Source organism: Protopterus annectens, chromosome 3.part0, assembly GCF_019279795.1.
Source record: "Protopterus annectens isolate FY-2018-M chromosome 3.part0, PAN1.0, whole genome shotgun sequence".
In the NCBI taxonomy this organism is placed as follows: Eukaryota; Metazoa; Chordata; order Ceratodontiformes; family Protopteridae; genus Protopterus; species Protopterus annectens.
The window spans coordinates 138,135,046-138,158,644 of record NC_056731.1 but is presented as its reverse complement, the minus strand read 5'-3'; the positions used below and the strand labels follow the sequence as shown (position 1 = coordinate 138,158,644).

Sequence of the window (23,599 nt, the reverse complement as noted above, 5' to 3'; positions counted from 1 at the left end):
CATGATTTCAATTTACTGAGCACTGCTTAGCTAGTGCAGCAGATGGATTTTAACTTTGGGGCCTAACAATAGCTTTGGCAAGTAATATTTGTGCTATCATCTATGAGATCAACTTTTCTGTTAATGATCATAGCTGTACACATGTTGGGAAATTAGGCTGACTGCGGAGGCACATTTTTGAGTTCATTAACCACACTGATTTATACTTTCACCTTATTCTTAAACTTGGTACAAGCAATGCTAGTGTAGAAACAATTATGCTGGCTAGAAATACCAATCAGCATTTTACATTTTTGAATAGCTTCCATTCTATAATTACCATCAGTGACAACATCATCCCACAGTAGAATGAAACCATTTTATTAAAGTATACCTTCTTTGCTGGATAATGATTTTCTGCTTTAGTTCTAATTTTAATTTTGATTTTAAGACAATTTTATGGTTAATCTTAAGTAATTTTGTTTATTTAAATTAGTCATTGTTTTCCTTCCATACTCATGTTTAATCTTTTATATTAGTTAACCTGATCACTTCATTTAGCTATGCAGTATGCAGTTTTTTACTGTTGGTCCCATAGGCATCATCTAGTGATCCATTTCTGTATACATGAGCTACTCATTTTTTAACACTGGATTATGGATGAAAAAGATCAAATCCTGGATTACCCTATCCCCTTGATTAACTAAAGAAAATAAATGAATAAGACTGGCTTTAAAAACAGTCGATGTTTATTGTTTGTTGCCTGTAATTTGGAAAAAAGCTAACCCTGAACTAAGTTAAATGCTGAAGTATCTGGGTACTTCGATGTAATATTGTTTCTATCTTCATTTATCTATCCATCCATCCATCCATTTTTTTTATAACCCACATTATCCTTTACATGGTGGTTGGGATGCTGGAGCTTAACCTAGTAGCTAATAGGTATATGGCAATGAAACCCTTTCAGGGCAGGGCAGTAGTCTATTCCAGAATACACATGTGCAATCAATCAGTTGTTAACTCAATACAGGCACACGTATGAGCAATTTGTAAAATACTAGTTCTTGCACCAGATATCATTGGAAGGGTGGAAGGAAAGCAGAGTACCAGTATACAATCCATATGGATTCAAGGGGGACATGTGGACTCCATACAAGTGGTGTACCAGTTGAGAATCAACCAAAGAACCTCTTATTGCATGGTGACAGTGCTACTCGACATGCCAGTGTGCCACCATTATTTTTTCAATATGATGTTGCAAGAAGATGCCAATACTTTTCTAGATTAGAAACATGGATGTCCTAACACAATAAAAAACAAAAATAACTTGCCTTCTGCATCAGAAACAACATGGTTTGATAGTATACTCTGTAGAAGAACATGTGTTCGTGCAACTCGGAAACCAAAAAATAAACAAAAAGGAGCTCACGTAGTGTACAGACCAGGACAATACAGCAAATGACCACTGCAGAGTAATACAAACTTCCAAGCATTAATATTCACTGTATAATTTAATAAACACATCACAAAATGCAGGTACAGGTCCAGTTAAGTGCTTTCACTCTTTAAAAAAGCCAGACTTCTTCAGAACCATGACCAAACATTGTTAAATAGTATAAATAATTAAAACACTCATGTGACACTATTACATCTTCATTACATCGATCTTGTAAAATCATTGTTCATAAGTTATAGCAGAATAAAATTTCAAATACTGATAGCTTTAAAACTGTACTATAAAATATAGTGTTAAATAATATTAATACAAATATGAAAAAATATATGTAAAAAATGTGTGAGAAATTTGTGACAAAATATATCATTATGCATTAATTCAACTTAATATAACCAAGAAGAACACAATGATCAGCTTGTCTATATAAATGGTAACTTTTATCTTCAAGTCATACAACTACAAAATACTGACATTAAAAATATCTATAATTTCCTAGCTCTCAACTTTAAAATTGGGCCAGTGAAATTTGTTCATTTAACCTGGAGTATACATGCCAGGATTTTGTTCATACCTCCATTATTAGGTCTTCTCTGGCAGTTGTTGCAAAAAATGACTACATTACTTTTCAATCTTCTTCATTTGATTCTTTAAATAAATTTTCAGCTTCATTTAAATTAACTTCTTCAAGTATAATTTATTTCTCTTCTGGCGTTATTCCCTCGTGCATATATTTTAGCTTTTCATATGCATAATGGGTTATACCGGAATTCGTAACATTAAGCAGCATTTATAATATGTTTTACTGATGCTGGAATAGCATGCGGCTTCTTCCAGTTCAGCCTTTATCTGTGTACAGGAGCAAGTGTCATGAAAAAGCATGTGAATGAAAAGGTAAAATATAAGATAACAAAACCAAATTCTCATCAAATAACCTTACTGAAATCAGAAAACTTTATGTGTTATCACCTGCTGTGGCATTTCCCTGCTTCTGTTACTAACATGACCAGAGTGAATTTTGAAACCAAAGACTCTCTTTCAAGTGTACAGCCCAGCTAAGTGCTCCCAAGTTTTGAATCAAACTTTCACCTCAGGTGAGGAGTCAGAGATCTGCACTCATGGCCACTAATTTTCATGGCTGCCCATCTTCCTGGGCATGTAATAAAAAGGCAAATTTCCTATTGAAAAAAGAAATGAAGAAATCATGCATTTCAGTGCCTTCTTGTTATATCAGGCTGACCTTCCAGTATCTGTTTTGAACTTGATCCACATGCAAGCAACATGCTCCTGCAACTTTGACAGGATGTTATGCACCATATCACATCCCTACATCTCTGCATTTAATGATTTTTCCTGTAATTTTTGAAACATTTCTGGATTATACATCACCTGAAGTTATAATAACCTTTTTCTACATTCTCATCCTATGAAGCAGAGATGCCTGATGCTGTACCTGATATCAGAGAAACAGTAACTAGTCAGATTTTGACTTTAATCTGCAGCTCTAGAGGGATCTGGCTTGTATCACTCCCAAACGTTATGCCCCTTGCTGTATAGAGGTTTTTTTTTTTTTTTTTTTTTTTTTTAATGTGAGCAGCTCAGTGTGGGAGCCATATACTGGTGTCATTGTTAGGTAAATTACCATGCAGGTCAGTACAGTAGGAAAAAGATAGAATATAAGTAAATATAAGTAGACAGCTGTAAAATTAACTAATTTAGTTACTGCAGTAAGGACATTCATCCTTTACAACAATTTAATGAAGTCACATTTGGTGGTTATGAGAGATAAACACATCAGTAGTTAATACAATGATTGAACATGTCCTTGTTTAGCAAAACAGCATCGTATATGATAATTGGAGGTTGAAACTGTGGAATGAAATAAAAAGTAAGATAGAAGAAAAGTAACAACAGTTAGAAGAAAAGTAACAACAGCAGATCCAGGCATGACCACCTAATTAGCTCCAGTTCCTATCACATATAGTACTTTGATAAAGAATCTGCAATTTCCTGGGATACTATCAGAAGATTAAAATTCCAACACAGCTTTGGTAATGTATGGTTTCGTCCTGTTCTTCAATTTTTGAAATATATACTTCAACCCTTCCCACATGGCAGTTTTACCACTTATATTAAATTAGATCGTTACTAACTCTTTTATGCTCTTCTTATGGTAACATCTTTTTCTTGGGGTTTGATATAATGGCTAAAGTGTTTACCTCACAGGCATAAGGACACGGTTTGATTCTTACCTTTAAAAGGGACATTGTCTAAGCTTAAAATGGCCAAAAAGGGCAGTTAGTCTAGTAACCTTTGAACCTATAACTAGCCAATCCAGTGTCTTTTATTCCTAACTTAGTTTTGGAGTTATACATTTCGTTTAGCAGATGTGTTTCATTCAAAATTCTTTACTTAGCTGTTATGCAAACTTCTGGCAAAAGATTTATTATACCTTAGACTTAATACATAGTCATTCCTGGAGGAAGTGTTCCAGTTGATGATAATTTTAGACTGTGGTGGATGCAGAATCATTGTTTATTTTTCCTTCTTATCTCCCTAAATGAGTAGAAGGATGTTCATATTGGTTATAAAAAGCTGAGGATGGAGGGACCTTCTACAAGAACATTGTTGGTTTCCACTGAACCAGAAAGGAATGTTAGACATTACTTGAGTAAAAATGTCAACTTTAACAAATGCGTACAACATCTGATTCATGTCAGTAAGAACTGGTAGCTATTTAGGCAATTCTATTTTCTCTCGACTCAGTGCTGGATGTTTAGGATGGGGGAATTCTGGAATAGTGCATACATCCATGAAGATTGTTGCTATTGTTTCATGTCAGGAAATTAAATCCATGTGGAAGGGAATTATTCAGTCTCATGAACATTGTTATTCTTCTAATGATTTCTAACCAAGAGAAAGTCATACATTTTGTTAATTTTTAGGCAATTATCAGTATAATGAATGGGAAAAGGACACTACAACTTTCTGTTTGCATATAATCCAAGTAGATCACCAAGTCACACACATTGCTGATGTAAATGTTGACAAACTGTTTAAGTAGCTGTGTGCCTTGAGCTTTAGACTGTGCCACTGGCATAGAGAGATGAAGTTCTGTCTAAGGCCCAGGTAACCTGAGTTCAATCCATGGCAACTTTATGACAGAAGCAGGGGATGGAACAGAAATATATTTCTGTGGACATTATCTATTTGTTTATTTATTTGTTCAGTCACTATTGGACTTATGAAGTATGCCCATTCATTTAAGTGGCTATAACTGGTGGGCATGTGTGTGTGTGTGTGTGTGTGTGTGTGTGTGTGTGTGTGTGTGTGTGTGTGTGTGTGTGTGTGTGTGTGTATGTGTGAGCATGTATGTATGTGTGTTTGTAATGGGCTACACTATATGCACCTGGTAACATCAAGGTAAGTTTAATATCTGAGGTGTACACAGTGGCTGAAAATGGTGGGCAAACCTGTGTGCTTGTGGGGAGTTGTAATGGGTTACATTCTACACATCTGACAACAACAACAAGACATATGTAGAACTGTTGCTGTTTTTTAGGATTTTTTCAATTGTTTGGCTATAATCAGTTGAGGTGTACACAGTAAATAATGTGGTTGTAACTGGTAGAGAAATCTGTGAGTTGTGGAATTGCAGTGGGTTGCAGTGTATACATATGATACTAACAAACTGAAATGTGCAGTGGAATTAATGTGTTTCTGCTCTTCATGGTTTGTATGGGCACCACTGTTGTATGCAAGATGAAGGAGTATACTGCAATGTATAAGATGTTTTTTATACTGGACATTTCTGGCAAGTTGTTTTGCAGTTAACAATAACTATTAAATGCACTGTTGCACTATAGTCATACCAGAGTTGTGACTCTTGGATGTTATATTCATTGATGTGCTCAGTTTGCTTCTTACACTAAACTATATGTTGTTAACAAATTTGATGAAAGGCATGCGGGAGTTTTTATACGTATAATGACATTTATTCATTTATTTATTTGTTTATTCATTTACTTATTGCATTTGTTTAGTGGGAAAGTCCACTGGGCCTAAAAGAACCCATTTTCGGTGGATGCCCGGGGTGAAAAGCTCCAACAAGAACATAGATGCTGAAAATGTTGTTGTCCTTTTCGGCTTTTCCCAGTTAGGGGTCACCACAGCAGAACTCCGATCCACTAATGATTGGCAGTAGATTTTTTTATGATGCCGAGTTGCCAGCCCGATGCCCAACCTTCAGCGAAGGCATGCCCATTGACGCATGTCATTTGGAGACCACTAGACCACGGGCAGGACATGCAGACTACACACAGAAGGCACTCCAGCCGTGAGTCAAACAGGAGAACCTCTTGCTGTGAGGCAACAATGCTACCGCTGTACCACCGCGGCACTAACATAGATATAGATACTGAAAATATTAAACATTAATTGGTACAAATGTAGATACTGTGTTTCACATAGTGATTACAGTAATATTTACAGGATATATACATAAAAGCAAGAATTTTGTTGGTTGCCAGATGAATTCAATCACAAAGGTATAAAGAGAGATATATTAATCAGCATTATTGTACCAGTTATCAACAAGTGATGAAAAATAATAATTATGGAGAAAATATCAACAGTCAGCAGTAATAAAAAGCATAGGAGTTTAGTTATCATATAAGGAGAAGGAAGAGGTTAGGTTATAGATCAGATACATAGCCAGAAAGAGTTGAAATGATTTTTCAGTATTTGTTTGAAAGTGGTGGTGCTGCCTGTGTTTCTTATAGATGTATTGAAGTGAGTTCTATCGTTTGGCAAAGGTGAAGGAGTAGAGGAGTTGACCAGCAGGTAAGGTGGGCTTTTCTACTTTTAGACGTAGATGATTTTCAGACCCATTGCGTCATCCATTGCAGAGTGATTTCTCTTGGTTCTTAAGCAATTTCCACATAGATACATTGGAGAACATCATTTCACAAGCCATAACAGCACACTTTGAAACACAGCAACAATACCAGGTGAATAATCACAAGGACCATAAGATGCCTTGCCTTATACAACTTTAAAAAAGCCATACTTAAATTTTAAAATTGAGTAGGGTTGAAAATGACAATTGTGTCTGCTCATCCAATCATCAAGACTAGCCTTAATGAAAGTCAAACTAGTATATTGTCTGGCCTGTACAGGTAACTACTTTCACAGACTTTGACTATGTTGAGCTAGCATCCTACCTCTCTAGTCAGTATTGCTTGTTTACTGGTGTAGATTTATGGCCCTAGTGTAAGTGTTTTTAGGGCCAAGAAAACAGAGGTCAAATAGGACTGGGTCTTTTATTTTTCAAAGATGAGACAAGTTACTTTGGAGCAGCCTGTTGGCTACTAACTATATGGAGAGCTGTGCTAATGTATCAGAATAGTTGAAGGATTTAAGGTGTTTAATTTTCTTGGTTAGCAATCTTTAGGGCCTTTTAGGTGAATGACATGCTTTGATTTATAAAAAACAAAAGGGACAATGCATTCAAAGAAGGGTCTGATAAGGCAAGATTACAGTGGCAAAATGACTTCTTTGGACATGGAAGATATTCCCTTAGAAATCACGTTGGCCAGTTGGAAGTATTTCCTGACTATGGTGGAATTCTTTGATATTTGCACGAACAGAACAAAAGTCACACTAATAGTAGGTGGTAAATCTACCATTGTTAAAGGGATACAAACAGCTGTCCATATAACTACAGCAAAAAATGAAGCATTATTACATTATAAAATCACCATTATGTCTGTCTGACATAAAATGCCACTATTATGAAGAAGAGTGCATTGTGAGCAACTTTTGCATTTTAACTTTTATGTTTTGTAGCTCTCAAGGTATGTATATTTGTTCATAAGTATGGCGGCTGAAAACTGAATTCTCAGGAATTTAGCTCAGGTAGCTCAGGCAAAAGCTCTCTAACCAGGAGATCACCAGGTGTCTGGAAGTATGAAATTATACTCAGGCAAAGTGTTAATGAGTTCAGAAGTTCTAACTTCCTATCTGTAGATGACACTATATTGTTATATAGTATACTTACAGATTCTGCTACTAGAGAGGTTTTCAGGACAACAATTACAAATGAGAACACTGCATACCAGTTTAAGAAATGATTCTGCTAAAATGTGTAATATCAGCTTCTGTGCTGATGATTTCCTACTATTAAAATCCACTTAAGATGTGCTAATGAGCAAAATTGCAGCAGGGGGATGTCAGTAGCATAAAAAGTTATTTTTTTCTTTAAAAGATCTGTTACAAAACTGTCATTGTGTTACAGTTAATTGATTAACATTATCATAGTCTAACTGGTCAATTATATACAGTAGATTCTTGCTTAGGTATGGAACACAAATGTCTCCTACTGTAAAGAAAAGAGTCTACAATCCAAATGTGGTGGTCAAGGGATGGTTCAACCCAGCTTGGGGATTCCAAGATGACTTTATAGGTTCATAGATTAGTACTAAGCTAACTGCCCTTGCGAGCCATTTTAAGCCTAGCCAATTATCCCCTGTGAGACTCAAAACCCTGCACCTTGTGCTTGTAAGGCAAGCACCTTAACCATTAGGCCACCCTCCCAACTTTACCACCTACTACTCTTAGAAATTTCTCTGTCAAGTTAATTTTGATATTACAAACTGTGTAAAAAAAGAAAAGGAATGAAAGAAAACAAAACTCCGCTGTGCGCTTAGATTAGGGTTTCAAACATTCACTTCTTTTAGTTCAGGATGCATTAGCACTGTATACATTCTGAAATAAAAGAAGTGAATGTTCAGAACCTTAGCTGAGGTGCAGGAGTCATTTTTTTTTTTGTTTTTTTTATCACCAGATAGGACTGATGTAGGTTTTCGTTTTTATGGTTTTTGTTTACAGACTAAACAAGTCTTATCCCTCTGCTTCATGAGTGGTGTAATATAACTGGGTATGCATAGGCACCTATGAACTACAAGTCTCTGATATACACAGGGAACTAAAATATCTTGAATGGAAATGAGAGTAGAGGTGAAAAATGTCATCTCATTTTCATAGCTAGGTAATTTATAAAATACAATGGGGACTAATCTGTGTTATTTAAAACCTGGTGCAAAATGTGTAGTTTATGTTTGGGAATGGTTGTCCCATTGTTATTTGATGTGGGAGCTCTGGAGTTTTGAATGACAACATGAAAACTACTCGACAGTGGGCACCAAGTATGTTTGCTAAAGTAGTAATATTAGTACTTAGTTATATTTGTAAGGATTTTATCTAAAGTAGAATGTTTTCTGGATTAGTGGTGGGATCTGGTTGGCTTCTTTATAAGTTGTTTGAGGTTGAGTTTTTACATTGGGGTGTTCTATAATTATGGTGTTCGTAAGGAAACTTTAAGGATGACTTTATGGAGGATATCTTTAATAGTGTTAATTAAGGGGGTATAAATGTTATCAGTAGTTAGCTGTTTATGACCTACTATGGTGGGGACCACTGTTAACCAGTTTGGAGAGATGCCATTGCCATTATTTGCATTTTTTAGCTTGTTATATTTAATGTTTCATTGTTTTTTATATAGAGCGTGACAATCCTATTCTGTTTCCTTGTTTATTATGTTGCCATTTAACCAAGTTTCTGTTATGGCCAGAATTTGAGATTTTTGGTTTCTGTCCATGCTTCTAATGTGATCCGTGTGTTATTTTTGCTACCAGTGTTAGCACAGGTAATTTTAATGTCTTTAGATTTATTATATGTGCATTTTAGTGATGGTTGGAGTAGAGCTAGGATTTGTTGCAAAAAGGTTGCATATTTACCTGGGATTAGGCTGGAGTGAGTGTCCCCTGACTGGAGCAGCTTGTAAATCTGATAGTGTGGTATGTATCATAGGTACTTTTTCAAACAGGGGAAGGGCGTAAACTATTACAGCATGCAAATATGTGTTAATTATTGTATCCTGTTTATGTTGAGAGTAAACGTATAGTAGTAAAGTAGATGGAATTATATTTGAATGGCAATAATATAGGAGTGATAATGTCTGGGACTGTGTGTAGTGTTGCCTAATGAACTAAGATCTGTAATGCAGAGGCAAACAAATAGGCACAGTATGATTACTAAGCTTGACCAGTAAGCCTTTGAGATGGTCATAATTGCTATGCTTGCTTCATGTTGGGGAAATAGATGGCAGGGAGCAGAGCCTTTGGAAACTGAAGATATGGAGGAGAATAGGTAGATTATGGGCTGTGTGGACAGGGTAAAAGGTAGAAGTGTAAATACCAGCAACTTCAATGTACAGTGGGTTGTCTAGCTGATATCTAGAATAATTAAGCTGGATCATTGGAGGGAGAGTAGCCACTTAGTCCAAAAAAGGGGACTGGAGAGTACACCAACAGTGCAAGGTTATAATGCCTTGCACAAATTTAGACCAGCTACTACACAGACAGGGGCTAAAGGTGGAGGTGTCTCATTTTAAATCAAAAATAAATATACTTTAATGCTGGTCAAACATGTCAATGCACTGAAGCTGCTCCATGTTCAAATCACTATAGTCAAAATCCAAAACCACTTCCTTGCAAGCTATAGATCCCCCTCTATGACCCATGAAACCCATACATGTATTTAAACTTACTGGAGACACTCACCATCCAACCCAATACCATATTCATGGTAGGCTTTAATGACCCAACTATTAACTGGGAATCCTATATGACACCAAACACACAGGCACAGAGATTCCTGGATTTTGTAAACACAAACCCCCTGGACCAAACTGTCAATACACCAACCAGGAGTGCAACCATACTAGATCTGCTCCTCACTAATATTGGAGAGTGCTGCATACCCCCTACTGTAATGGCATCCCTGGTAAGATCGGACCACAAAAATTATCTCCTTTGAAGTAAAAATAAAACCTGAACCCCCAGCTAAACCTGGAATATTGAGGAACTACTCTAAGGCTAACTTCATGCTTTTAAGTGATAAGCTGTCAAAATTTCAAGCCCCCATAAACCCTGAGAACACTGCTGCCTATGCAGAGCTGTTCATAGAAACCCTGTGCAAGCATGTTAATAGCTGAATAGAAGCAGCTGTACCCACCAGGAAGAAGTACAGAACTAACTCAAAAACAAGCCACAAAATCAATAGTCTGTATAACAGAAGGAAGAAAATCATGGCAAAAATTAGGAGTTGCAGCAACTAGCAGGATAAAATCAATGGGCCCAAGCCCCAGACAATATCCCAGGATGCCTTCTAAATAGCATAAAACATGACTTAGCAGACCCTCTGAAATTGCATTTTAACAGTAGCCTTCAAACAGGCTTCATGCCTCATGAATGGAGAACAGCAACAATCATCCTTCTACACAAAGGTAGACCATCTACAGATCCTGGAAACTACAGACCCAAAAGTCTTACTACTCTTGTATGTAAAGCCATGGAAATAATTATCATGGAAATGATCAATAGTGATATAGTAAACCTCCGTACTCTGGACCCAACCCAGTCTGGTTTTGTCAAGGGCAGGTTATGCCTACTCAACCTAATGGAGTTGTTTGAGAAGGTCACCAAAGCAACAGATGAAGGCAAAATGGTTCACACAGCCTACCTTGATGTGGCCAGAGCATTTGACACAATACCCAACTTGGGTATTGTTGACAAACTCAAGAAGTTAAGTACAGACCTGTATGTCACCCAGTAGATAGCCAACTGGCTCACAGACACAACCCAGGAAGTTAGAATTGGAGAGTCTACCACTACAAAGAGGCCAGTCAAAAGTCGAGTCCCTCAAGAATAATTACTTGGACCTCTCCTTTTTGTCATTTACCTCTCTGAAGTCAAGGCCAATGTCAATGGTCTTTGGCTGAGTAAATCTACAGATGATTGCAAATTAGGAGCTGTCACTGAATTCCCCACTGAAACAAATGTTCTCCAGGAAGGGCTAACACAAACAAATAACTGGTGCCAGAGCCATGGACTAAAACTAAATGCCAAGAAATGCATAATAGTTTCTTTCTGGAAGTCATCCTCCCCTGGTAACTGTCATATTGACAACACACTCTTTAGAGCTGACCCAGTAGACAGGGATTTAGGTTCACACATAGAAAGTAATCTAGCCTTTGACCATCGCATGTCTACAGTAGTGAGGATATCATTCTATGTTGTGCAACTTAGAAACAAAGGTACGGCATCTAAGTCCAAGGAAGTCAATGTTCCACTGCATATGGCATTCATCAGACCTCTCATTGAGTACAATGCCCCTTCAGTATGCACTTAACCAGGCATATCCAAAAACTGGAATATCCACAGAGGTTCTTCACTAAAAGAATACAGGGCATAAGCAATATGTCCTATGCAGACTGCCTCAGAGTCCTATCCCTGTATTCTGTCTCCTACAGGCTTTAGAGGGGAGATCTATAACTGGCATACAATCCATTGTCAAACCTCCACTCTGATGGACCTCTGCATATCCACAAAACAAACAGTGCCAGAATTACCCATTCTAAATAATTAAACCTTGCCTGTGATATAAATAGGGACTGCTGGAGAGACGGGTATGTATCCCAGAGACCACCCTGTCTCTGGAACAGGTTTTGTGTCTATGTGAAGCAGAGTTCCTCGCTAATCCAATTCAAGTGCAACTTGGATGACTGGATGGGGAACAAGAAATTCATCCATGGTTTGGCACCTATGTCTCTAATGGACACAGGGAAATTGTACATGGTTCATCTCCCAGGCCCCTGCTTGTAAATGTTTCATCTCCCAAGCCCCTGCTTACACTTATCAAGGGTATTAGAACTTGTCAGCGATTTGGGATGCCTGGCTAGGCTTAAAAAGCCCTTTTGGTCATTAGCCTAGTAATCACCTATGAACCTATGAACCTATGAACCATCACTGTGACTGAAAGAGCAAAAATAAAGGAAGAGAGAGTAGTATTTCTCCCACCTAGACTGGGGGGAAGGGAGTAATCTAGCTGCCACTTAGATGAATGGAGCAAAGATAAAGAAGAGTGAGTAGTCTGTCTGCTACCAGGACTAAAAATCATGGATGCAAGAGTAATTTATATTATTTATTTATTTATTTTTATCTGTGATAGAAGGTAAAGCCATAGCTAGGTAAACTACGGCAACACTGCTAATGTGACAGGCTTTTATAATCTTTCCATAGAATCTAATGAATTACAATCTCAAAAGTTTGTGAGGACCTCAATAGAGTTTTCAAATTCAAAATGCCTGAAATATGTTTGCCAATGTACTACGATAGATCACAGCCATTATAAAAATAAAATTTAATTGTCTGAGATTGTGAAGCATCTTAAGACTAATTCTTTATGAGTATCTGCATACGTGATAAATATGTTTTACAAAGAGTTACATTTCCTGACCTTGATTAAGTATTATAAATGCATTTTATTAAAACTGGCATCTAACTCTTATAAGGTTCTACTTTTAAGTCTGGCACTTGCAATTTTTAACTCACTCTAAAGAAATAAGTGCCAAATATTAATGTGTACAACTGGTACACCAAGCAAATCATATGTTGCCATCTAAATACTTTGAAGACAGATGTTATTGTTAGCTATATAATGAAGCCAAGAAATCCTTTTTTTTAAATAAGCTAGTATTTAAATTACAGTTCATGATTGTCAACACAAATTCCAAAATTTCATATAATTTCTATTCTCTGTTATTTTCAAAAAGTCCTATGCAATCCAATAAATTGCGACTTGCTGGCATAAATTACAGTAATGTAATTACTCACATAAAAGTCATAGTAAAAATAAACTTACAGACAAAAAGGTATTGCCTTTTGAATTATACATGTGCCACCATGCCTGCAGTAGTTATCAGGACACCCTAGGAAAAAAAAAAACAGTCCAGCATTATAGGTTTAGCAACATTTCTTTATGTTCTGCTCAGCTATGAAAGAAGACACACATAATGACATATAAATGTTAAACTACAGTTGTATTCCTTAAATCTATCAATATAAATACAAGTGTTAATTTCCAAGAAAAATTAACATAATTTTAGTTCTGTACTTTCCATACAAATGGCACATAATGTTGAATAAACTTGCTGGTTAAATCAAACAGTGTTCTGTAGTTCATATTCACACTTGTTAAAATGCTTAAGCACAACACAAAGTAAATGAAGGACAGAACAACAAGAAATAGGAATGAACGCATATACAGTAAAATAGCAAGCAAATAAAGCAAACTATATACAATCCAATGTGGGAATAAGATGTCAGATAAGTGTCAAGTAATCCTATACAAAATCAACAAGTCAACTTGAAAGATACCCCTTTTAAGGAGCATTTAAGTCCAATGATGATGGGGGACTCTTTCACCCAACATGTTCCACAGGTGTGCCCCTTGATAAGCAGTGGCCCAAAAGCCAGGAAATTCATACTGCATCATGCAAGTGCTAGCAGTTATGGGGTGCCTAATCAATGAGGTCAAGGTGTTTGATACCAAGTAAAATGCTTTGCAGTTAGTGAGGACCCATGTCATGTAAAGCTAGATCAAACAAGACAATAATAATAATAATAATAAAAGTAACAATCTGAAAACAATCTGCTGATGAATAGACACCCAAGGAAGCTGTCCAGCACTTAAGACAGTAATGCTATTGTACTCCTCATCTAGGTATCTCAGGTCTAAGGACACATACCAGACAGTAAACATGGTAAAGCAGTATATTCCTCATATGTATCATGTTGGAATACTCTCCCATGAGATGTAAGACAAATCATAAATCCGAAGTACTTCAAAGCAAACCTTAGGTCACACCGGGTTGATTCCAAACTATGCTGCTTTCACTCTCCTCCTGGCTAAATATTGTTTTAGCTCTACTCATCTGTCCTGTATCTTTAGTGGCTTTTTGGTTTTCCTGCATGAACAAAGCTTCTGGGCTTTCATCAGAAGACCCAATAGCTTATCCACACCTAGAAAATCTTACCCAACAATCCACTAACTAGTAGTAATACCCTTCACATTCTGTTGCAGCTGTCTGATAACCTAATGAAACTTAGATGAACTGAAAAGCAACTCTTTGGAATATATATATATATATATATATACATATATATATATATATATATATATATATATATATATATATATATATATATATTTTTTTTTTTTTTTTTCCCCAGGAGCTATCTATTCTGATTTTTTCTTTATATACTAATTTTGGTATCTTGTATGTGATGGTTAACATTTGCTGTTTTGTCTTGTCTTGTATTGTATTATAATTGCATTGTATGACATCTTACAAGATTTGATTAATGTGGAACTAGTCTCCCCAGGCTTCTGTTAAAAAGATCCCCGTCATGGCCCAGTCAGACTTTCTTGGTAAATAAATAACAATAAATAAACAAATAAATACATAATTTACAATGTCATGCAATGTCTTCAGTGATAAACAGAAGTTATAATCTCCTATTATCAGCTGTATGTGCAGACTGTACTTTCCATTAGTATACTTATCAGTAGACTTGGCACCTCTTTAGCCCCGCCTACTTTATAACTACTTAGGGAGGAGTAAGAGGAGCATCATCCCTTTACAAATGGCATAAACAGAAAACACAGTTTGCAGATATTCTACATTATGGATATGCTTACCTCTGGCTGAATTAGGTTAATTTATATAGCTTGCAGAATTGTGTTCATATTTTATTTATTTATTTATTTACATTCAAAATACATGGCAAATGGCATGACTATACGAAATCATGAGCAGAAGCCTTTAATAGTCACACAGCTGGCATGCCAACTCTATTATTAAAATAATTTGCATGAGGAATAGAAACTGTTGGGTAATGCTAATGTTTATACTGAACTGACATAAACATAAAACAAAACAGTTAAGGGAAGAAGTATGGCTCAGGCTTACCTCTGTGGCCTGTAAATTACATGTTGTACAAGGGACTTCGACTATTCAACAAAAACTATGAAAGCAATGTGTCTCATCCAAGTTCTTTGAGTAAAACAGGCACTGAATGTTTTTACATTTGTGCCCTGTGCAGTAGGATGCTAATGTGTTCAGGTACATGTTTTGCATTTGCAAGGTGTTTCTCATTTTCCCAAGGTTATGCAACCATGTAGTGATAAATTAAATAATTGTATGGGGCCTTGGTACTTGCAAAAAAAAAATGTTTTTTTACGATTGTCAGCCACATGATCAGAAAGTGTGTGCTTTTTATGACTTTAACTCATCCTGTTTGCTTTCAGCTCTATTATGGGTTTCCTAAGTTAACTGTGAAAATCAGATCAGCACTTCCGACATTATATATAAAATGACGTTTGACCATTTATTATTATAGTTTACTAACAGAGTATTAAATATACTCTGTTTAGTCAGCCATCCATTAAGGCACTTAAATGTCATCACAGGTTAACAGAGAAAGCCTTATGAAAAAATGAGGGTAAACATGTCATTATAATAACAATACAATGTAAAATGTTTCTTCTGTTACGTACCTGAGCAGCTGGACTCATCAGGAAAGAAATTTCTGCAGTCCTCTATGCCATCACAGCGCTGAGAAACAGGGATGCATTCATCAGTCGATTCACAAAGCACAGATCCATTGAAGCAATCTTTTGTTGCTGGAGGGAAAATAATAATACTTTTCTTGTCAGAAGCAATTTTTTGAGGATTGGTAAAATAATACCATTGGAATGGAGCAATAACGTTTACCAAGTTCATGATTTCAACAATTGCTCTGTAGTGAACAGTAAAAAGCTAAAGAAATTAAACTCTCCCTTGATAACCAAGTCATACATGATTAAATTCTCCACAGGGCCATAATGAGAAAGTCAAAATGCAGTTTTATTTTAAGCTTGATAAATATTTTTGCCAAAAGGGCCGTTTCTACTTTGCTTCATTTCATTTCAGGAAAAAAGAGCAAATGGTTGATGTTAAAGCATTCACAAATACATATGGCATAATATTAAACCTCTTTTCAAAATATTACAGGAAATTTGTAAGGAACATAACCTCGTGAAATCATTTAACTGCAAGTGATGTTATTAAAGAGAAAGCTTATAAACACTATGATAGATGCTGACTGTCTCCACTCATCAGGCAATATAGTAACTTCTTAAGTCAATATGTTTAGTATTTATGTTGTAATGATACAATTCCAAGCATATCACATTAAACTGATTTCATTTTTCTGCTGTGCTATACTGTATCACTTTAAGATAAACATTTGTCTGCAAAGATCATGTTTACAGTTTAATAGAAAATAATTGTATCAAAATAGTGTGTCAAATTAGTGATGCCCAGAATGTAAATCTATGAATGTCACACTAAAACTACTACCTACGCCAAAGACAGAGTTCAAAAACACATTCACATGTTTGATCCAGTGTTTAGAAAGTAAAAGTGCAAAATGTGTGGCCAATTCCCACCTTAAAAGTAGAACAAAGCCTCCTCATTGTACAAAAGGTATTGCTGCTGCTGGAGTGATACTTGACAACCTGAAGATCAGTGTAGTCATGCCCATACATACATGAGAGTGCAAAGAAATGCTACTGAGAAACATGAAAGTCAGCACTCAACCAGGTGGGCCATCCAACCATGAGAGTGTAAGCAATGCTACAGCAAAACATGAAAGTCAGCACTCAACCAGGTGGGCCATCCAACCATGAGAGTGTAAGCAATGCTACAGGAAAACATGAAAGTCAGCACTCAACCAGGTGGGCCATCCAACCATGAGAGTGTAAGCAATGCTACAGCAAAACATGAAAGTCAGCACTCAACCAGGTGAGCCATCCAAACACGAGAGTGTAAGCAATGCTACAGCAAAACATGAAAGTCAGCACTCAGCCAGGTGGGCCATCCAACCATGAGAGTGTAAGCAATGCTACAGCAAAACATGAAAGTCAGCACTCAACCAGGTGGGCCATCCAACCATGAGAGTGTAAGCAATGCTACAGCAAAACATGAAAGTCAGCACTCAACCAGGTGAGCCATCCAACCACGAGAGTGTAAGCAATGCTACAGCAAAACATGAAAGTCAGCACTCAGCCAGGTGGGCCATCCAACCATGAGAGTGTAAGCAATGCTACAGCAAAACATGAAAGTCAGCACTCAACCAGGTGGGCCATCCAACCATGAGAGTTTAAGCAATGCTACAGCAAAACTTGAAAGTCAGCACTCAGCCAGGTGGGTCATCCAACCATGAGAGTGTAAGCAATGCTACAGCAAAACATGAAAGTCAGCACTCAACCAGGTGGGCCATCCAACCATGAGAGTGTAAGCAATGCTACAGCAAAACATGAAAGTCAGCACTCAACCAGGTGGGCCATCCAACCATGAGAGTGTAAGCAATGCTACAGCAAAACTTGAAAGTCAGCACTCAGCCAGCTGGGTAATACTAGATGTCCTTTGTGTGCCATAATGGCTGAAACAGAGAAAGGTAATCATTGCCACTGTCTGATATATCTGCTGAACATCTTTCACTGTCCTACACAGTGCAGCTCCTGATTAATGTAAATACAGAACTAAATGGTTGAAGGATGGAGAGTTAGTCCATTACGCAGATGGTATAAATATTCACCTAGAGCAAGAAACTATCAGGCTTGTGAACATACACACACACAGACACAAACACATGCATTATCTGTCACCCACATGATATATTTAAATCTGACAATGTGAGTCATTCTGATTTCAGTATCACCATCTTATGGACACAAGCAGCATATATAACAACCAGTGCCAAGCTGTCAGCACTGGGAAGGCATGACTAAACATCTTACACTGCATCACATGACTAAACATCTTACACTGCATCACAAATAAGGTGACTAAAGTCTTAGTCATGTGATATATGGGCACACTGTCCGGGATAGGTTTCACTGCCTTACCACCAGTGTGTGTGTGCAAATAGATTCTAGCACATACGCAGCCCTGGTCTAGATAAAGTGGGCATTCATGAATAAATGAATGAAGTTATTAATGCTTCAGCTGTTGTTGACACGAGCATTACGTTGCTGGGTAGGCATAAACCAGCAATGCTACTCTCTACTGTATCTCTCACTGAAGATGAAAGATTATTTGCGCTCAATAGAATTCAATATCAGTAAAAGTAAATGACCCAGTTGAATCAATTGCCTTTAATAAATATGTTTAAAGACTCTCAGTTTAAGGGTGAAATACAGTTTATGAGGTATCTGTCATAAATGTATATTGTCAAATAATACTAATATCTGATAATGGATGGCTGCCTTTATGACATCAAAAAATTGTCTGCAATATCTCAACTTACACCAGCCATATCCAAAGCACAGGTTCTCTCAAACTGTTTCTCTAACTAAAATCAGTGAATCAAGAACAATACAAAGGTTAACGACCACAACCCATGTAAAGGTAGTTATAGAGTTGGTAGCTTTGCAAAGAAACAGGAGGTCAAATAGGATTGCGTCTTTTATGACTTGAAAAGTAAGACACATAACTGAAAATATGTCTGGAACTGAAAGGTTGTTATGTAATTAATAGTCAGTTCTAGTCAGACAGTTCTATAAAAGCTGCAGTGGTGCAGCGGTTAGCATTGTCGCCTCACAGCAAGAGGTTCTCCCATTCGATTCTCGGCCGGAGCGCCTTCAGTAACCATACCACCTAACCTAATTAAATCTGCTTCACTTGATCTGCATTCAGAGTGTCTTTCCTCTGTGCCATTTAGCAAACCACTGCTATTTTTAAGACATTAGTTTATGTCATTTGATTCAGTGGATAGTATTTATCACTACCAATGAGGCACTTTAACTGAAGGCATTGATAGAAAAGGTTAACACCACCTGGTGATTCATTTGTTTGCTATATGGTCAAAACCAAATATTCAATTAAATTATAATAATATAGCTATACTTATTGTTAGCAAGCAACTGTTAATTCATTTTGATTAGTTTTACTTACAACTGGCTTTGCAGTCTCACCCGCTAGACCAGGACAAAATACTACCGTGATGTTCAGTGGTACAAATGACTTGAGTGTTAGTATCTCTAAATACCAAGCAGACAAGTCAGTTACTGTTCCTCATTATCTCACCTTTCTTTCCTGTATCTGCACCTATTTAGTGAAGGCAAAACATTATATATGGTTTAAAGTGAATGCTTCTTTAAGGATAAATAAAACAATTTAATTAATTTGTTAGTACATTGGTTATTGATTTTGGAATTCTTACTCACATCCTACGCATCAGTTTTACATTGTTCCTGTTTCTGTGGAATACACGTGCCAATTTAGTCCACCAAATATCTATGTCCCACAAGAAATGTGAAAGGCCACTGGTGTATGTAAACTGAATACATGTAATTAAAAACAAAAATATTAAGTCATAGATATCCACTGCATTTCTTCTGGGTTTGAAGTTTACGCAAACATATTCACAGGAAAAATAAACTATGGCAAGGAGAGGCGATATTGGCAGAATTGTTATGTTAATTCACAGCAAGCATCCCAAGAAAACTGGTCAAGGAAAAAATAGATACGTTTGAGAGACAGAGTATTTCAATGACTCAAAAGCCAGGAGGTGATTTAGCAAGCTATTATTTCTAAAGAAAAAGATGACTGTGGATCATTAAGCAGTCTCTTTTGGGCTTTAATTGAATAGAATGCATGAAATCTTTTATCATTGTTTGTACAGATTTAGGCAATATTTTGGATCCTATTTTAGACTACTTTCCAAAGAAGAGAAGTGTGATTTCTGAAAGTAGGTTTTAAAGTACAGCCATACTTAAAGAATTTAATTTGTTCAGATATGGATGGCTTGGAATTGTAATATAAACAATTTTATAGATACTATCCCACTGAGAGATATTACTATTAGGACAGATTTTTTGTTAATGAGTTCACTACTCCTGTCTGAAGTTTCACTGGTTGAGATAACTCCCTCATTTTTACTTGATAATAATTATATTATCATGGGAGTTTTTAGGCATGGCTGTTCTCTTTCACCTCTCCCATGGCACTTTAATATCTTACTTCTCAAATATGGCAATGAAGCAGTCAATGCATTTCTGAGATATACTGCATACCTCTTTCCCACAGTTATTTTAACTTTTGTCTTTTTGCCAAACCAACTTTATTGAAACTTTTTCACAAAAATAACTCTATTTTTTTAACCAAACCAAGTACAGCAAAAGGACCAAAAATGAAAAAATAGAACCCAACCAACTCGCAGCGAAACTCATCAATTTAAAATTGAAAAGGACTGAGCACTTTCATTTTTAATCATACAAGACATTGGTGTAGTAGTAGCACTGTTGCCTCACAGCAAGTGGTTTTGCGGTTCGATTTTCAGTTGGAGTGCCTTCTGTGCAGAGTCTGTATGTCCTCCCTGTGTTCATATGGGTTTCCTCCGGGTGCTCCGGTTTCCTCCCATGTTCAAAGACATGAATTTGGAGCATTTCTCTCCATGTCTCGGCTGTAAATTGACTACATTCCAAGCTGGACTTTCCTGGTTAACAAATGTTAAATAAAATAAAGACTGCAATCTTATATGATTTAAGACAAAAGCACTCGTCCTTTTCAATTTTAAATTGTATTTTAATAAACAAGTTTCTCTGTACATTGGTCGGGGTCCATTTTTTTTTTTGTTTTGTTTTTGGAACTGTATTTTATTTCCAAACCAACTTTATTGAAACTGTTTTAGAAAGCAGTAACAAAAGGTGTATAATCATACAAAAAGAAACAAACAAATACGACTATACTTGAATAAACTTGTAGGCAAAATGTTAATTTTGTACAACATCTAACTAAATAGTGATTATACCCTTTCAAGATATATACTTTATCAGGATCTCTCACATATTACTAATTCTTAGGCTAATATTTAGTGCAATTATCTATATACAAGGTTTCATTTTATTTCAGTAGTCTACACATCAGTGATGTGTACACAGAAACATAAGACTTCTACAGTTGCTTTTTACATATATACATCTCATAACATTTTACTGTGCCGCAACAACTAGTTTTTCAAATCATTCAGTCTGAGCGATTCTAGTGTTTTCCATTTACAATCAATATAAAAGCAAGTCAGGACTACAAGGTACAAGATCCTGATATGAAATTCTTTCTTCTTATTGCTAGTACATGAGCAGTTAATCAGAAAAAAAAGTGCATATAGATTATTCTACTTGGACGCCGAACCAGTAAGACAGCAAGTTCAATCACTCTTCATTAGTTAGACAATATTTACTGTGTGACACTTAATTCCAGCGGAGATATATAGGTTTACAGTTCAGAAGACCCCAAGACCTAAAAGCGCTTATCAGTGAATCATCTCTACATATCACATGGATGCATTCATTTCTTCGCTGGATAACGAAGAATGCTTTTTAAAGAAACAATGAAAGATGACAACAATTAAAGTTTGAATATGAACAAGATAGTTTTCTCATAGTTAGGTATTACTCTTATGTTTCTTCACTAAACAGCCAAGTTAACAATTTGAAAGTGCTGTGTCACTTATGACATACTTTTGTCACATTATGGGTAAATTCTTCATAAGTTTAACTGACCTTTTTTTATGATTGAGTCCTGTGTATCTGTGATGCCTTAGTTTGCCAGATCAGGCTACTCAGGTTATCTAGTTTACCTCTGGTTAATCTTTACTGAATGTGCTTCTGCCTGGAAAAAGGTGCCTTAGTCCTGTATCTTAATGTAAATTCACTAAGGTGAATGGACATTTCAGGTACTTCTAGTGACTAGTTAGGAAGATTTCTTTTCCCCTGGATATGTTTGCAAACACTCTGCTTCATGCAACTGTGATATGTCATTCAACCAAATAAAAACATCTTCATCCCGTACTGACTCTCTTATTGACACCCCAACTACTTTTAGCTGTCAGCATCCCCATACTGGCTTTGCTGAATGTCAGTCTTGAACAAGGTGGCATATCTGCTATAACTATCTAATGGTTTTAAAGATAGATGAGTGTCCCGCCATGCTATGTATTAAGGTAAGCTTTTGAGGAGAAAATAGATTGTCGATGGTGTTTTTGATTTCAATATTCTGGTCTTCAAACAGACTCATATAGGGGGATTTCTTATATCATATGCAAAAAGGTATGAATGCAGCAGTGTATAATCCATACTCAGGTATAACAAGGCCCCTGTCAGAAGTAAGGGAAATTGCTATGTAATATTTCCCTCTTCACCTCTTGTTATTCTGTATACACTGGGTTGTTAGTTTACTGCTTCTACCTAAGTAGCTGCTCAGAAATGGTGTATGGATCTCTTTAAACAGATAATGTAATAGAGGTGCTACAAACATTAAGCAGATAATGTAACAGAGGTGCTACAAACGTTAAACAGATAATGTAACAGAGGTGCTACAAACGTTAAACAGATAATGTAATAGAGGTGCTACAAACGTTAAACGGATAATGTAATAGAGGTGCTGCAAACTTTTTTATTGATGCTTCCCTTACCATTAATGAGAAAAGTAACCTCTTACAACTGTGTACCCTTGTGCGCACTTGTGCATAGTTTATCCTTGATTATTCCCAGATTTAAGTCCATCATTGGAATACAATATAATGTTCGGATTCAGAGATATCCGTCCATCCATTTAAAAGAAAACGACTATGGCTATTTCTTTATGTTGTCAAGAGTCATAAGCATTTCAAACAATTCCATTCATAGTGCTTAGTCTTAATCTGAATATGTTGGTGAATTTATGCAGATGGGCAACTAATAATGGCATGTGTCTCTCAGGATTTTAGGTTATGATGATGCAGTCATCAACAAAGAAAATTGCATTTGGTTGTGTGCTAGAGAACATCCATGCAAAGAATATCTGTCTGTTCAGTTCTCTATTAAGGGTCTACACCGTGAGTAGGAATATAGCAAACAACAACCGTACACATTTACTTCCCCTGTGAAGTCTAAAGGGAAGAGAGGCAGAAACAATGGTAAGCATTCTTCCTTTGGGATATGCAGATAGAGGCTGACTTGTTATTGTAAAGTGAAGAGGAAACTCAAAGTGGGTATGTCAAAAGGCTTTTTCAAAGACAATTACTATTTCCACAACTGGGTTTGATAACATTCTAAAGTCTCTGCATATATGTAACTTCAGTTTTTATACATGGTCTGTACCACTACTTGCTGTGACAAATCTTACTTATGTGGGTTAAATAATTAAATTGAAAACTGTTTCATTCCTTCTTCATAGAT

The 23,599-nt window shown here is 36.4% G+C and overlaps 1 protein-coding gene across 1 annotated transcript in view; it reads right to left on the bottom strand.

Annotated features, from left to right (window-relative positions):
- Positions 1-23,599, bottom strand: part of MALRD1 (MAM and LDL receptor class A domain containing 1) — a 3,217,568-nt gene that overhangs the window by 267,739 nt on the left and 2,926,230 nt on the right. Inside the window, exons 24-25 of the mRNA XM_044065510.1 lie at positions 15,893-16,018; positions 13,196-13,262 (exon numbers count right to left, since the gene is read on the bottom strand). Coding sequence (XP_043921445.1) covers positions 13,196-13,262; positions 15,893-16,018 — 193 coding nt within the window. The remainder of the gene's footprint in view (positions 1-13,195; positions 13,263-15,892; positions 16,019-23,599) is intronic.